This window comes from Hippoglossus hippoglossus, chromosome 18 (genome assembly GCF_009819705.1).
Source record: "Hippoglossus hippoglossus isolate fHipHip1 chromosome 18, fHipHip1.pri, whole genome shotgun sequence".
In the NCBI taxonomy this organism is placed as follows: Eukaryota; Metazoa; Chordata; class Actinopteri; order Pleuronectiformes; family Pleuronectidae; genus Hippoglossus; species Hippoglossus hippoglossus.
The window spans coordinates 15,057,989-15,072,892 of record NC_047168.1 but is presented as its reverse complement, the minus strand read 5'-3'; the positions used below and the strand labels follow the sequence as shown (position 1 = coordinate 15,072,892).

General features: G+C 43.6%; 1 protein-coding gene across 3 annotated transcripts in view; it reads left to right on the top strand.

Annotated features, from left to right (window-relative positions):
- The window catches only part of LOC117751769 (phosphatidylinositol-binding clathrin assembly protein-like), a 43,267-nt gene extending 32,781 nt beyond the window's left edge, over window positions 1-10,486 (top strand). The window contains exons 8-12 of one of the 3 annotated variants that reach the window (XM_034568675.1): window positions 2,110-2,130; window positions 4,775-4,860; window positions 5,021-5,144; window positions 9,329-9,464; window positions 10,386-10,486. In XM_034568675.1, the coding sequence (XP_034424566.1) occupies window positions 2,110-2,130; window positions 4,775-4,860; window positions 5,021-5,144; window positions 9,329-9,394 (297 nt within the window). In that variant the 3' untranslated portion in view covers window positions 9,395-9,464; window positions 10,386-10,486. Of the gene's footprint in view, window positions 1-778; window positions 821-2,109; window positions 2,131-4,774; window positions 4,861-5,020; window positions 5,145-9,328; window positions 9,465-10,385 lie in introns of all 3 variants that reach the window. The other 2 variants (XM_034568674.1, XM_034568676.1) reach the window with 2 other exon arrangements.
- Window positions 10,487-14,904: the final 4,418 nt, after the last annotated feature.

Genomic DNA, 14,904 nt, shown 5'->3' with positions numbered 1-14,904 from the left:
GGATTCACCAGGGTTCTCACGATAACATGAATAAGGTGTAACTTATGTTTTTTATATCATACATGACGACTTACTAATAATTAGAAATCCCCCAAAAAGTTTTAAAGGAGACATATAATGCTTTTTTTTCCTTTCCTCTACTGTGTTATATCGTTTTCTTTGTTAATGGAAAAGTTGCAAAGTTAAAAAACACCTCTGTGTGTAAACGCTTTAGTAATAACACAAACTAAAAATGATCAACTTGAATATGAGCAGAATACGTCTCCTTTGATACATTCAACCATTTCCTGGTAAACTAAAAGTCTCTTAATCCATTATTTCTTTATTTTCACTGAATAAAGCTTTAGGTAAACTCGCCAAACGTAAGTCTAAGGACGTGTTCTTCTTAATCTGTGTCTAGAAACATGTTATCTGTGGATCTGCAGATGGTTTTGCCGTAGCTGTCCTTTTAACTATGAATGTTTTCAATGTTGTCACATCATCCGTCATTAGTCGCCACACCCGCTCTCCCTCATTGGTCAGACACATCTCACTGAACAGTCATCATCGCCATTCACCACGAGGATTGGTCGGCTCATCGGCCAATCCAGATGTCAAAGAAACGTTTTCTTGTTTATTTCTGTTGTCGTTTCTGTTTGACGCTGCCACTGCATGAAGTAACGATTCCCCTGTTTTTTGTTTTGTGTTTCTCATATTTGTTTTTTCCTCTCCATGATCTCCCACCTTCCTTTCTCCCCTTTTTTTATTTGTTTTGTTGATTTTTGTTTTTTGATGACAGCAAGTTGGAATAGATCAGGGTGACATCCCAGATCTCTCACAGGTCAGTGTACATCTCACCTTCCACTTCCTCTTCCTCTCTTTCTGATCCCCACTCATCTTTTTCTATCTCTCTCCCTTATTAACACAACATGCGTGGTATCATTGCTCCCTCGATGCTTTCATCCATCTTATCACCCACCCTCTCTCCCCCCCCCCCACCCCTTACTCTCGTCCAGCCTGATCTAACTGTTCAAATCTAGGCACCTCTCTTCTGGTTGGATTGATTTTCTCTTTCTTCTTCTCATTTCACTTCTACCTGCTCATTATGGGTTGAACAACAGGCGGAGCTGTGTTCGGTCGGCCCTGCTTTTTAAACAGTGCGCCATCACGCACGTGGGTTTCGAAGCCTTGAGCAACTGCGAATAATTAGTTTAGACCTTGAATCTAGAAAAAATTATAATTGCAACAACAAAGGGGCTTGAAGACAAGACGGCAACGCTACAAGGGAATAAACGGCATAATTTCTGTGTTGTTTCTTTTGTATCATCAAGGATAAAGTTTCCCTTTTTACCTAGTTGTGAATTCAGAGGAATCGCTTGAAGCCTGTTTTCCTTTGTAGCCTCCTAATGGTTAATGGGAAGAAGAAAGGGAGACGACAGACTCCCCTGTTTAGCCTGGAACACGTGAAGATGCACATCGGGGCCGAAAAGTTAAACTGCTCTGTTTGTGAATCCACACAAAGAGCCGTTTAGAATTCAACCTGACACCGTGAACTCTCATTTGTAGGTTTGTTTGTTTTATCGTCCGTGGGATGGTTTGAATCCGATAGTTAAGCAAAAACGTCCAATGGAGGGCGGCGCAGAATCGAGGGTTTCTGACAACAAACATGGTGAAAGTGATAATGTGCGTCTGAAGAAAGAGGCGGTGGCTACGCTGTAAACGCTCTATCTTATAAACTCCTGAATTCTCACCTTCCTAACTTTGTTTAAATTTCTTTGTCTTGCTTGAATTACTGGCTACATTGCCCCCTATGGTTTCCACTGGTACTGCTTAGTTTTGTTAGCATTGTACTGACAAAGGTTCTTACAATTTCCTTATATATATATATATATATGTGTGTGTGTGTGTGTGTGTTGGCAAGGGTTAGGGTATGTGTAACCCTGGAGTTTACTAGACCACAGGTAGTAACGTTGTGGATTTGGCAGCTGTGGAGCTTCTCCGCCCCCTGGTGGAACTCGACCGTGGTCATTAACGGCGTGTGAATTGTGACCGTGTGCTTGTCGAACTCGTCTCCGTTCACTCACAGTCGCTAAATAGACGTTTTCTTTTCTTCTCCCTCCTCTGTCGCAGAAAACTAAAGGATCATACATTGTAGGTGGTGGGTTGCGTACTGTACTGCTTACCCCCTGCAGCCTGCTTACCCCCCCCAACCCCCCCCAACCCCCAAACCCCAACCCCAACCCCCCCTGCATGAACATCCTTGTGGTCACGTACGTGTGTGTGTAGCCATACACACTTCTACCTGACGCACTCAGAGGCATGCCTTTTCTGTTTTTCATTTCTTGTCAGAGTGGAGCGACATGATGTTGACTCAGTAGAATATGTATGTGTTGGCCCCGGGTTGTGCGCACACACACACGCACACAGACACACACAGAGAGCTCTGACACAACAAGCAAAAGGGCATGAAACCTCATGAATAGAAAATGAGGCTTCGCCCCTCTGCCCCTCTGTCTTCATCTGCATGTAAAAACCTCTGCACTGGGTCTGGACTCTCATTTAAATTCCATCCCCTCCTTGGATGTTGATTATTCCACATTTGCCGTGCACGACATCATTGCTTCAACATGCATGGTGGAGGTGCTTTAATAGCGACTAACCCTGAGCAATGCAGTGCGATTACTGTTTAATAAAAAGGAAACACGAGTTAGCATAAAAGGGGGGGGGGGGGGATTAGAGGGCGGTGAGAGCTAAATATCTTCAGATGAGATGTTCGCCCACAACACGGACACCCCTGCAAAGTGTGTGTGTTTGTGCGTCAGAGCTAATATTGACCGGACTTACACAAGGTCTTTATTCTCCACCTTTTGAAAAAAACCCACTGACAGTTAAATAGTGTCTCTTTCTCCTCAGCGAGTCTGTTTCTTTAACAACCAGGCAACAGTTTGGCAAGAACCCACCGTCTAGCCAGCCACAGAGGGCTCTGAAGCCAAAACACTCCCGTGTGTGTGTGTGTGTGTGTGTGTGTGTGTGTGTGTGTGTGTGTGTGTGTGTGTGTGTGTGTGTGTGTGTGTGTGTGTGTGTGTGTGTGTGTGCAGCCCTACTGACGTTACATTCTTGTGGATGGAGAGACAGACGTGACGTTGTCATATTTTCACAGTGGAAGAATTTCCTCTCCCCTCTCTCTCTCTCTCTCTCCTCGGCTGAGGAGCGGTTTCTCTCCCTCCTCCGTGTTAAGCTGCAGATGAGTGCGAGAGAACCACGGATCTTACACTTGACAATGCAGCTGTCGGCCTCACTTCTTGCCCTCTTCTCTCCCTCGGTTTCGCTGCATTAATGAGGCTCCTAACGAGCGCTGAAGACCTTGTGTTGTGCAACGTGAACAATCGGAGCTGATCTTGAATTTGACGCTGGATTGTGTTTTCTGCTGTAGTAGCGTAGCAACGAATCCCAGAGTAACCGTCTCTCTTACTTGTGCTCCAGAACGTTAGAGCTGACATTTTAATGCTGCTTCCTTATGTCATCTCACAACAAAGCTCATTTCAGAGACTCTTGGAGTCGCTCGTTTATTTTCTCGTCCAGTAATTAAGAAAAGGTAAAAAGTTTAGAGAATAATCTCTTTCCCCAAAGCTGAATAAACATGAACAGATTTAGTTGCTGCAGATATTTTCCGTATCTTTTCCTGCCAGCCCCCTTGTAAAATGTTCGATTGAGCCCATGAGAGAATTCAGCAAGGAAATGTTCGGAAAGTTCACAGCGAGTGGGCGTGTTAGGGTGGGCGTGGACCCTAACACGTGACAAACAGGAAACTGGAATTTCATTGTAGAAACTGTTTGTCATTATATCGTAAAGCCTTTAAAGCCACATTTAAAACAACTTTAGTCATTTACGTAGATATAAAACAGAGAAAATCTGCAAATCCTTACAACTGACAATCTGGAATCATAGAATCATATTTGACATTTCTGCTTATTCGAGTCTTTCACCTGATTTAAGGGATTTATCAAGCCAAAAAAAAAGATATTTTCAGGATCCTGCTTCTTAAATGTGACCATTCGCTGCTCGCCTCTGATATATAATATTTGAGTAAAATTCTCAGCGAGCTAGTGGGCGTGTTAAAGACGTTTCTAACACGTGATGGACGTGAAACTGGAAAATACAAATATCTCCGCTAAGAGCCGATAGCAGTGTCGTTGTGCTGTAAACAACAACACTGAGCTTTCCGCAGCTAAACGAATGTGTCATGTCCTGCTGCTCTACTCAGACGCCTCCCTTTGTCTAAATGTTCCCCACATTTTCCTGGACAATCTCCTGCTGCTTCTCCACATGGGAAAGACGAACCAAATTTCATCCTGACACTTGTTGTTCAGCTGCAGTGTGAGTGAGACAAAGAGGGAAAACACAACAAGGGGGAAGATGAATGAGAAATGATCGCCTCCTGCTCATGAGACTTCTCAGGAGAAGACACCGGTGCGACCTCTCCTCCGCACTCCACCTTTTCCCTCGCTCTTTGTCTTTCAACCTCCTCCTTTGTTCTCTCTCTCCGTTGAGTCTCCTGCTAACGCTGTTAGTGTTTGCTGCATGTTGACATGGCTATTCCTGGAACCCGATGCACTCTGCTACCTTCCTGTGAGACCAACTAACTCCTGGGTGCTTTGTGTGTGTGTGTGTGTGTTACTGTATGTGTGGGTGGGTTTTTTGTGCATATGAGAGGTGCAGAAAGTGAGTGATTTTTCAAAGAAGTTGAGCTGTTTACTGAATAGTTTTCTCATTCATTGTCATTGTTCTCCCTCAGGCCCCCAGCAGCCTCCTGGAGGCTTTAGAGCAGCACCTGGCCTCTCTGGAGGGCAAGAAGACCAAGGAGCTGAACGCAGACACCAGGTAGACATCTCGATTACCTGCCGTTAGCCAGTTCTCTTTAAATATATGACACCAGAGAAGCATTTATAAAAAGTAGATTCCAAAAATCAGCTGTGTGGAAAAACTAAGAAATCTAAAAGCTTATCATCAATGTGCTCATGCTCTGTTTTCTCCGTTGCAGAGCGTCCACCTTGTCCAGCGCCGTCTCCTCCCTCTCCTCCACCGGCATGTCCTTCAGCCGCATGGACGAGAAGGAGAAGCAGCAGGCCTTGGAGGAGGAGCAGGCCAGACTGCATGCTCTAAAGGTAACAGACTTTCTACTTGTAAAGCAAATTAGACATTAGGCTCAGCACTGCAGAAGCAGAAAGACCAGCTGCCATAGTTCTGCCACCTTCTCCTTCCACTCACTGGGGAAAGTCTCTCTGCTGCCACAGTCTTAACTGGACGCTACTGGGTTTATATGGGATTAGATTACCTGGTATTAAAGGGATAGTTCACTCATTACCTACTCACCTCTGGTGGGTGAAGTGTTTGAGTCCATAAAACACTTTTGGAGTTTAAACAGCGTTGCAGCCAAATCGAATACAATTAAAGTAAATGGTGACGATTCTTCAAATGTAAAAATCAACAGAAACAAAAGCCTCCATACTTCCTGTTTGTCTGTAGCTGTCTAAACAAATCAAATGTCTCATAGGAAAAGCAGCAGGGAAAAGGAAACTGCCCCTTTCTAACGCCTGATTAAAATGTTTATTTATTCCTCTTTTAAGCTGCATTTTTAAACAGATTTTTATATTCCATTACTTATTTATGAATTCAATAATAATTTACTTACTGACTTTTTTATGTTATTTTCTCAAAACCCTCTTTTAATTTAAACTACTTATTGAGAGATTAATATTTGATTGGAAAATGATTCCATAATTTCTATTTTTATGGCTCATTAAATATTAAATAAGGAAATTCTTGGGTATTTACTCTATTTTTATGGGTTAGGGGTTGAACCAATTTATTATTTCATATTTCTACAGAACAGCATCTGTACATATCTTTATGCTGCTGAGAACCAAGGTCAAATTCCCTGGTTACATCAGGTCAATAAAACAGATTCTGATGTTTTATGATCGTATAGTTTAATTCTGACCCTAGTTTAATCGTCTTCCGTAAGCTGAGGGACAGTGTGACAATGTCAAGACTATAATGTGAATAATTTACTGCTGCAAACAGGAAGTGCAGAAGCAGAACTTTGAGGATCCGTAGAGGAATTTGATCTCCTGAACTAAAGCGCCACATCACAGGAATCGTCTGAAAGTGATGCGAGCTGCTGCAGCCGCTGGATTTAAAACCACGCTGCGTCTGTGCTCGCACACAGAGAGTAAACTGCAAGTCTGAAGCGACTACATCACACTTGAGCCCCGACAAACGGCACCAGCAGTTATTAAAAGTAATATATATAATATACACACAGTGCGTCTATAACCGCACTACTGCTGCTGTCGTATGAATCAGGCTGACGGATCGCCCTGCAACTTTGCAGTTTGCTGAACTCCTGTTGAGGATAAAGGCCGAGAGCCTCAGTGCTGAGCAGTCGAAAAGTCGAGTGTAAAATGTGTTGACATTTCCTCCTCCAGCCTTGGGAGTCCTGCCTCGCAGCGAACTGTAATTGAGTAAGAGCAGTGAAGCTACAAAACGGGCTACACGTCGGCTCGGCGTGCGTGCATGTGCGTGCGTGTGCATTTTGATCATGCTTGCATCCTGGCAGACGAGATCCAGTATGTGTGGAGTCACGTTGCCAGTATCTGCGAGCCTTGTCGATCTGTGTGTGTGAGGCGTGTGTATATCCTGGCAGATTAGGCGCAGTATGTGCTGCCAGTGTGTCTTGGTGTGTTTGTTTGTGTGTGCACGGCTGATTGGATTTTAGCCGTGCCCTTGGTTGCCCTGTTTCTGCCGAGGTCCACTGATTACCTTTGGGTTTAGCGAGAGAGGAGAGGGGAGATAAAGTGAGAGCGAGAACATAACAGGGTAAGAAACACAGCGAGGGAGCCGGGGTTAGCAGGGGTCGTCCAAATACTCACGTCCAGCTGTCCGTGTGCCCTGGTGTCCGTACGGACTCAACACACACGTACACACTCATGGAAAGACACTTACACAGTCAGCTACTGTCCAGCTGGGGCCTCAGCCCAAACAATAACAGCAGTTCCCATTTGTTCCTGGCTACACTGTCAGAATACAAATGAAGGCTCGGCTCGGCTGAGGCTCGTTCAGCAGGAGATCCTGTTTATTAATCTGCCAAAATTCCTTTAAAGATTTCAAGAGGCTGTAAAGGGAATAAGATCATTTCCATACCTTAAAGTTTGGGATTTGAACTGAATTAAACATCTGGGCGGCCGCGTGTAAATAAATAAAAATACATCTCTGTGAGTGGCAGCGTTTCCACTCCCTGGCCAGTCCCTGCCTAACACCTTTTCTTTTGTTGTACTGTAAATTGCTTTCTGTGTGTTTTTAAAAAAAAAAGAAAAAGGTGTTATTTCCCTGTACATGATGGGACTCAAGTGTATCGATCCCTGCAGGGAAATTAGGTCTTTGCAGCAGCAGAGGTAATAAGATCCAGCGGGAAATATAGGCAGATGGGATATAAGCACCACAAATAAGCAATAGAGCAGCGAGGATGACAAAATCAATCAACAAAGCAATAAAATATAATGTAGTCACTTATGGGAAAACTCCAACAGCCCTGGTGGGTTGAGTATGTTCACTGCATGTAGAAAACACTATGGATTCCCTACACTGCGCATGTTTTATTTAGATTCGTCATTTTATATATGATTAAACCTTGTCACACGGGGATGTTTTAAACCCCAGAGCGTCAGAAGGATGTCGAGAGTCAGATTTCTCTGCTGTTACCAGCTTCAAACTGACCCTGAAGCGAAACGTTCAAATTCATGCATGAAATGAAAAGTCTGGAGCAGGAAGGGAGATTTTCAAACGTGTGTGTGTGTGGAAAAAACCTTCAAAGTCCCAGAGTCTCGGAGCAGCGGTGATATAATTTGGGGGATTTCTACATTGTGTTGTGCAGTTGTGTTTCAGACCTGAGAGACTTAACGCTGTGAAGCAGGATTTGATTCGTCTGTGGTCGTGCAAACATCAGCAGTGTTTTTGCCACAGTCGAAATGAAATAAAAGATTCAGTCACAACACTCACAGCTTCATACGTCTTGACTGTAGATGGTAGATAAAGATGGACGACACGTCTCTACTTCCTCCTGCTGTGCAAGAATAAAGCTGAAATATTGTGTATACAGATGCTGACATTCCAGAGGTTGTTGTTAAAGACGACGCATTCTGCAGGAAATCTGGGGAAACAGCTCAGCGGCCAGTCTTGTTGTATTTTTCTCAGCAGCGACACCTACTGCTTAGGAGAAAACTGCAGCATTCTGAGACTTGAAACTGTAAAGCATCTTATTGATTTATCTGTTTTCATACATGGTTCCACAGTAGCTGCTGAATGAAGGAGACAACACTCACAGCTTCATACGTCTTTATTTTTTTATCACTTTGAATCGATGGAAAACCAAAAAACAAACCTTCCGAACCTTAGTTTCAGCTTCATTTCACTTTTTGTGTTTTGCTGCCGGACTCTGCTGACGTCTGTGTTTCTGTCTCTGGAGAGATCAGGGCTGAGTTCTGCTGAGAGCCGGCTGCAGCTCAGTCAAATCCTGTTTCAGACACGTGACGGCAAAGAAATTCAGACAATGTTGTGTTAGGTTGTATTTCTCACTGAAAACCAGTAGAACTGGTCTGTTTTAAAGCACTTGAAGCTAATTGTCCGTCATTATATTGTGCACGAGGAATCCAGCACTAAAAAGAAACCTTGGCAGCACAAACCAAGCAAATGAGTTTTGAAATTCACTTGGATGTCGGCCTGACTTCAGCTCTGAAAGCCAGAAACTTTTGCCAAAGTGAAGCAAACGCATTTAAACTTCTCCTTTGTCTTTTCACTGATGAAGACACACCCCTACAGCTGCGACCTGGACATTACTAGCTGTCAATCAAACGGTAGCCACGCCCCAATGTGTACGATGCTTGACTCTAAATTGGACGAAGACTTGAAACTACAGATTGAGACCTTAATCTCACCCGCAAAATGTTTTACTGACATTATAAATCTATTTAGGAGTAGAGTCATTTTCTAATAGACTTCTATGAAACCTTTTTCAATTAGTGGCGTCGCCCTCTACTGGTCATTTGAGAGAATACAGTTTCACACGTCCGCTTTGGCTTCAATTTCTGGACCTTGAGTCTATTTTTATTCAAATTCTATTCTCCACTCAAGACTTCACAGGATAGCTGCTGTTAAATAGGCCAAAGGTTTACTGTAAACAAAACTCTAAGGGGAAATTACTGTTTAACCATTGTCCTGATCCCACTGTGCTTTTTTTTCTTTGTGTATTTATGTGTATACGTGTGTGTGTTTTGTGTGTGTATGTCCTCAGGACCAGCGCCTGAAGGAGATGAACATGCAGACCCGCCCTCTGCCTCCCCCAGCAGCCATTCGATAGGCATGGCCAACAACAACCACCACATCACACAAACCCCAGAGTTGTTCACCTCCACGCTGTCCGCCAACAGGTACACACACAACACACACACACACACACACACACACCACACACACACAACACACACACACACACACACACACACACACACACGCATGCACACTAGTTTGACCAAACAAGTCACAGTGACAAATATACAGAAGAACGTCTGCACTCTCCATTAATTATAATAAGTCCTTTTAATTTTTGAGTTAGTGAATAATTAACACACGTGCAAAGAGGGACAGACAGACAGGAAAAAAAATAGGTCATTGCAGCAGCAGAAGAGGACAAATTATTTGAGAGCGGAATATTTTGGTTCTTTCATAATTTATGATTCAATGCACAAGACTTTCTCGAGTGTTAGAAGTCAGAAATAATCACAACGTTGCCAAACAACCAAATAAAAAAACACCCAGAAAATACTTAGGGTTGATAAACTACTTTATGGATTTCTGAGATGATGGGTGAAGAACTCCTTCACTACCAGGAGTTTGAAAGCTTCGTGATATTCACTCCAGTCAGAAGAACCCAGTGCCGTCGTCCTCACATCCCAGACCAGCAGAGTTACAGTGAAACTAGTCCATTCATTGATAATCTGAACAGATTTTACCCTCACGTGCTCACACTCCAACACGCTCTGTAATTTACTGCTCCTACCTGTTTTACTGCTCTCGTCCCAATGTTTACAGCCCTTCAGAGAGAGAGAAATTAATCTTTATCTGTGACAAATGAACAGTTCTTACTTGTGGCTTTAGCTATTTATGCGAATTGATTAAATATTTATGCTCTGTCTCATTTGTCTATCTTATCTTCCTTTTCTCTTGTCCTGACCTGTTCACCTGTTGATTTGTTTCACTCTCAATCACTTCTCCTCTTTCTTCCCCTCTCATCCTCCCCCCCCCCCCCCCCCCCCCCCCCCTTTTCTCATCATCCCTCCTTCACTCGTCAGCGTGCCCAATCTGAACAGTGACCTGTTTGATCTTCAGCCGGCCTTCATCCCCGCTGTGCATAGCAATCCTTCCATCTCCACCGCCAACAGTGCCTGGGGAGGTACGTTACCTACACAACACACCAGACACACACACGCACAGACACACACACGCACTTGTATTTACATATATATGAAGGCACCAGCAGGGACCCGGACATGCAAATAAGACAAACACAGGCCTGCACACACACATAAATGAATTTCTTTCTGAAATATTCCCACTGGCCACTCATGTACCCGTCTCACCATCCATCTGTGGTATGTTTGGTTTGATTAGTTACTTGATGACGTAAGAATGCGGTGAAACGTCATGATTGACAGCTGAGACTGACTCCACGATTGTCGAGCGCAGGCTTTGATGCCGTGGCTCCACTTCACGATCGCTTCCTGCGCTGACTCTGGCTCCAAAATATACAATAAAATGAAAAATATATATATATTTTAGCTCCGTCGTTATTTACAGTCTTTGCCCTGAGCAGTAAAACAGTGTGTGGAAACTTCATCTAAGATTCAAACACCTTGATTTGCGACATTTCAGCTCGGAATCAGTTTTCCTCAAAATGAAACGGGAGCGGAGAGACGAGTCCGGAGGAGCAGTTGGTGCAGAGTATTACAGGCTTTATGACCGAGGATTAAACTGAAGCCATTGATAAAGAGTTTCGGTCCAGACTTCAGAGTCTTAGCTGAGATATCATCCCTTAACTCTATCAGCGGCTCTGACACGGGAGCTGAGATAAATATCCCCCGAGCTTCTGTCAGAAAGAACACAAAGGACACTTTGCTCTGTAAACGTCCGAGGCCGTAAATAAACCAGACGCCGGTGACGTCTCTGTCAGGCGGCAGCAGAGGACACACTTGTTTAAATTAACTGTTGGAATGAATCTCGGGGGGGGGGAAAAACATAAATTCGTGGTGGAGAATTAAATCAAATATGAGCCTGTCATAAACATCGGTATCTAGTTTTATGTTTGCTGCTATGAAAGCTTTTATTTTACAGAATAAAAAAAAACAGTAAAGTTCATTTACATTTATATTTTGTAGTTGTATTTGTGTTTTCTTTCTTTTTTTACTTACTTATAATAAAGGTTTTGGTTAAACTGTAAAATATCAAACCTCAGTTACATTTTATTGTCACAAGGGTTCGATATCATCTTAGGAATCATTGCCAATTTATTTTAACATATAAGTTGGTGTTGGAAATGTTTAACTGCCTAAATCATCCAATTTAGTGATAATGTGTTTTAGCAGGTAGGTTTTTATTATCGATTATGAATTTAAAAGCAATATACATGTAGACAAAAGACAATGTGCTAGTTGGGTATGTCCTGGGAGAAAAGGGTTATTTCTCAGACACCACATTTATTGCGATTCTATTTTCTGCCTCCCATGTTTAGTTTAGTCTGTCAGTTGTCGAAATGGCTTTATTCCCGTTGTGTTCCCTGAAAGCGTCGCTGTAACGCCGACATCATGTTTATTAATATCCGATGCGGTGCACCGTGTCGTGTGCTCTTGTTTCGTGCATCGCACAAAGGCAGCCTCCCTCTGAGGCTCCGCACCCTAATCCCCCGACAGGGATGCGGATGAAGACGAAAAAAAACAAAAGGTGCATCGGTGGATTTCCTCGTTCGCAGACTTAACTCTCCTGACGCTCCCGGCTGCCTTCACGCAGACGCCCAAATTACTAAGCAGCAACAATGGCAGTGTGCTGGAGACTGTAAGGTTCATGTTCCTCATCTAACAGGATTAGTTTAGCAGGAGGTGGTGGAATCGTTGCCACTTCAAAGCTGTTATTTTGGTCCCTGTAAAGACAAATCACAGTTTGATGTTAAATATTTTCTTTTGTATTCCAGTTGAAAATGCTTATATAGTTAATAATTGGTGTTATTACTTGAGAAGGTCTTCATGTCCATTGCTGTCCATCGCTGCAGCTCCTCTTTTCAGCCTCTGTCTGAAACACTTGGTCTTAGCTCCTGTCCCTTTAAGGCCCCCCCCCCCGATAAAGACCATTCTGCAGCTTCCAAAGCACAACCAGGGTTTTAATGTGTCATATTTAACTGCATCCCTCAGGACTGGAGAGCCAGCCTCTGCAGCAGACTGCACCGACCATGACCGTAGATTTCGATGCCGTGTTTGGGAATAAAGCTGAACCCAGTAACAACGGCCCACAACCTGCAGCCGGTAAAAAAAAGCCTGCTCTGTCTGACTGTCCAGACGGATCCTTAACTGAAAACTAAAACCTTTTTGGCTTTGCTGGCGGCTCGAGCATTTTGACTAACCCTCTGACTTGTTCCCTGCAACTTGTGGCTGTTTCTGAAACTCGGCGGGTGTTCGTGGCTTCGTCACTTAACCTGTTGCTTGAATTATTATTAAGTTTCTGACGACAAAACTCAAGCTCTGTCAGCGGGGGTCAGTTAATTTACACTTCAGCTGGATTTTAAAGTAAAGAAAGAAGAACTTGGTGTCAGATCTCGAGGATTAGTTTTTATCAGTAGATAAGCTAGATATAAGCAATAATTAATATAAAGTTAAACACTCAACATCCAATCTAATCTACTTCCTTAGGACTATGTCAGATTTGATTTTGCTTGATTTTGCTAAATCCTGATTGGAAATTTATGTCATCAACTTTTCCACCCAGTTTAAATGAGAATATAAAATGTCTTTTTTTAAGTAAAGTACGAATCTTCAAGAGTCTTTGTCAGAGTTTTGTTTTCACTAGACTGAATTAAAAGTTAACTGATCCCAGCTCTGTAACAGATCGACAGGATAATTTCTCTTTGTGTGTATTTCTACAGGGTTTTTTTTCATTTATTCTAATAGGAAAACTACATAATTTAACCACCAACCAGAATCTTTGAGTCCAGTGAAAGACGCAGCATCGTAAAGTCCCGATAGGAGCAGACGATGTGTGCCAAACCTTTTGCTCAAACTGCTTAATCCTGCCTTGTTGTGCTGTCCTGCCTGTGATGGCGACTGCTTTGGACCGATGGCTTCTAAGTGTTGCCGGTCGGAGACTTTGGCTCCGGGCCTTCTTATTAGCTCACTTTCTTTTAACCTCTCAGCAACTGACACAATCAATCTCGCTGCCTCTCGACTCCGCTCTGGTCCCGAGAAGCTCCGGCAGAGTGTATGATTTTAAGGCACGGTGAGTTATCGACGGCTCCACAAAAAAAAAAAAAAACAACCAGAAAGGCACAGCAGATAAGAGCGACTCCCTGCAGAGGTCATCTGCAGACGCTTTTCATCATGAGATGAAGGAGGGAAGAGGAGCAGGCGGAAGCTGTGAGACTTCAGAGGAGGAACGAGTTGGTGTTGTAGAATTAGATTCTTCAGAGGAGAGCCTCGTTGAGAACTGGCATCGTCTTACCCCTCATCCTGATGAGACTGATTTGTTTGACAGGATCATCAAACGCAGCCAGATCACAAACCACAAGTCTGGAAAAACCTCCTTAAACCATGAAATCTGATGTATTACAATCACGTTGTTGTTATAGTTAGTGTAACTAGTGCAGGGATGGTCTGTTTAGAATGAGCTGATTGCTTTGGCCTGTGTTGACGCTCCGGAGCCGCTTCAGAATTACTCCTCGTCATCAGTGAGTCGTCCTCAAACACTTCTACAATAAACTGTCACTCTTTACTGTTCGTGTGCTGGACTCTGTGGTGCAGAGTGAAGTTAGAAAACCTTGTGTTCATCCTACCTGGTTTATCCTCAGTGAAGTTGTGCGTCCTTGTTTTTTCCTTGTATTGAACGTATTGCATTTCCACATTGCACCAAATTCATTAAGGTACTTCCAGGCCAAGCGTGTGGCCAATTAGATGAACGGTTCTCCAGATCTTCATTCTAAGTCAATTATCATCTGGATTAGTTGAATGCATTGAGCTGCAGCCAATAGAAATCAGTGTCTTCTGTATTCCAGTAAATATTTAAGGAGTCGAAGCCTCAGGTTCCGTTCGTGAGCTGTTGATTTCCTGTTGGACCTCGTCAGTGTGTTCTGCGACGCTCAGCAGAACCAGCTGGAGGCTCCAGTGCAGTTTGCCTTTGTCTTGAGACAAACTAACTCCTTCCTATTAATAGAGCCTGTGTTGAAGCTGCCACTACAACCACCAGTACACCATCTGGGCCACTGGCAGCCTCTCACACAAACCCCCTGCATGTGTGTAGCTACTGTATCCGTGTGTGTGTGCTCGTCCACGTGTCTGTATATTTGTTAAGTGTTTGTAACCGTGTGTGCGTCCACGTCTGTGTCTGTTCTTGCGTCGTCTGTCATTTCCTTCCCATCTGTCTGCTTCTGCTCATTCTGTTTTGTTGTTGTTGTTCACATCGTCCCTCACCCACCACCACCACCACCTCCTCCTCCTCCCTCCACCCTCCATTTATTTCATCTCTCGCTCGGTTTTTGCCTCATCGTCTCCCCATCACACTTCACAAGGCAAGAATCACCCAGGCAACTCCTTTCCATCTGCTCTCCTCCTCCTC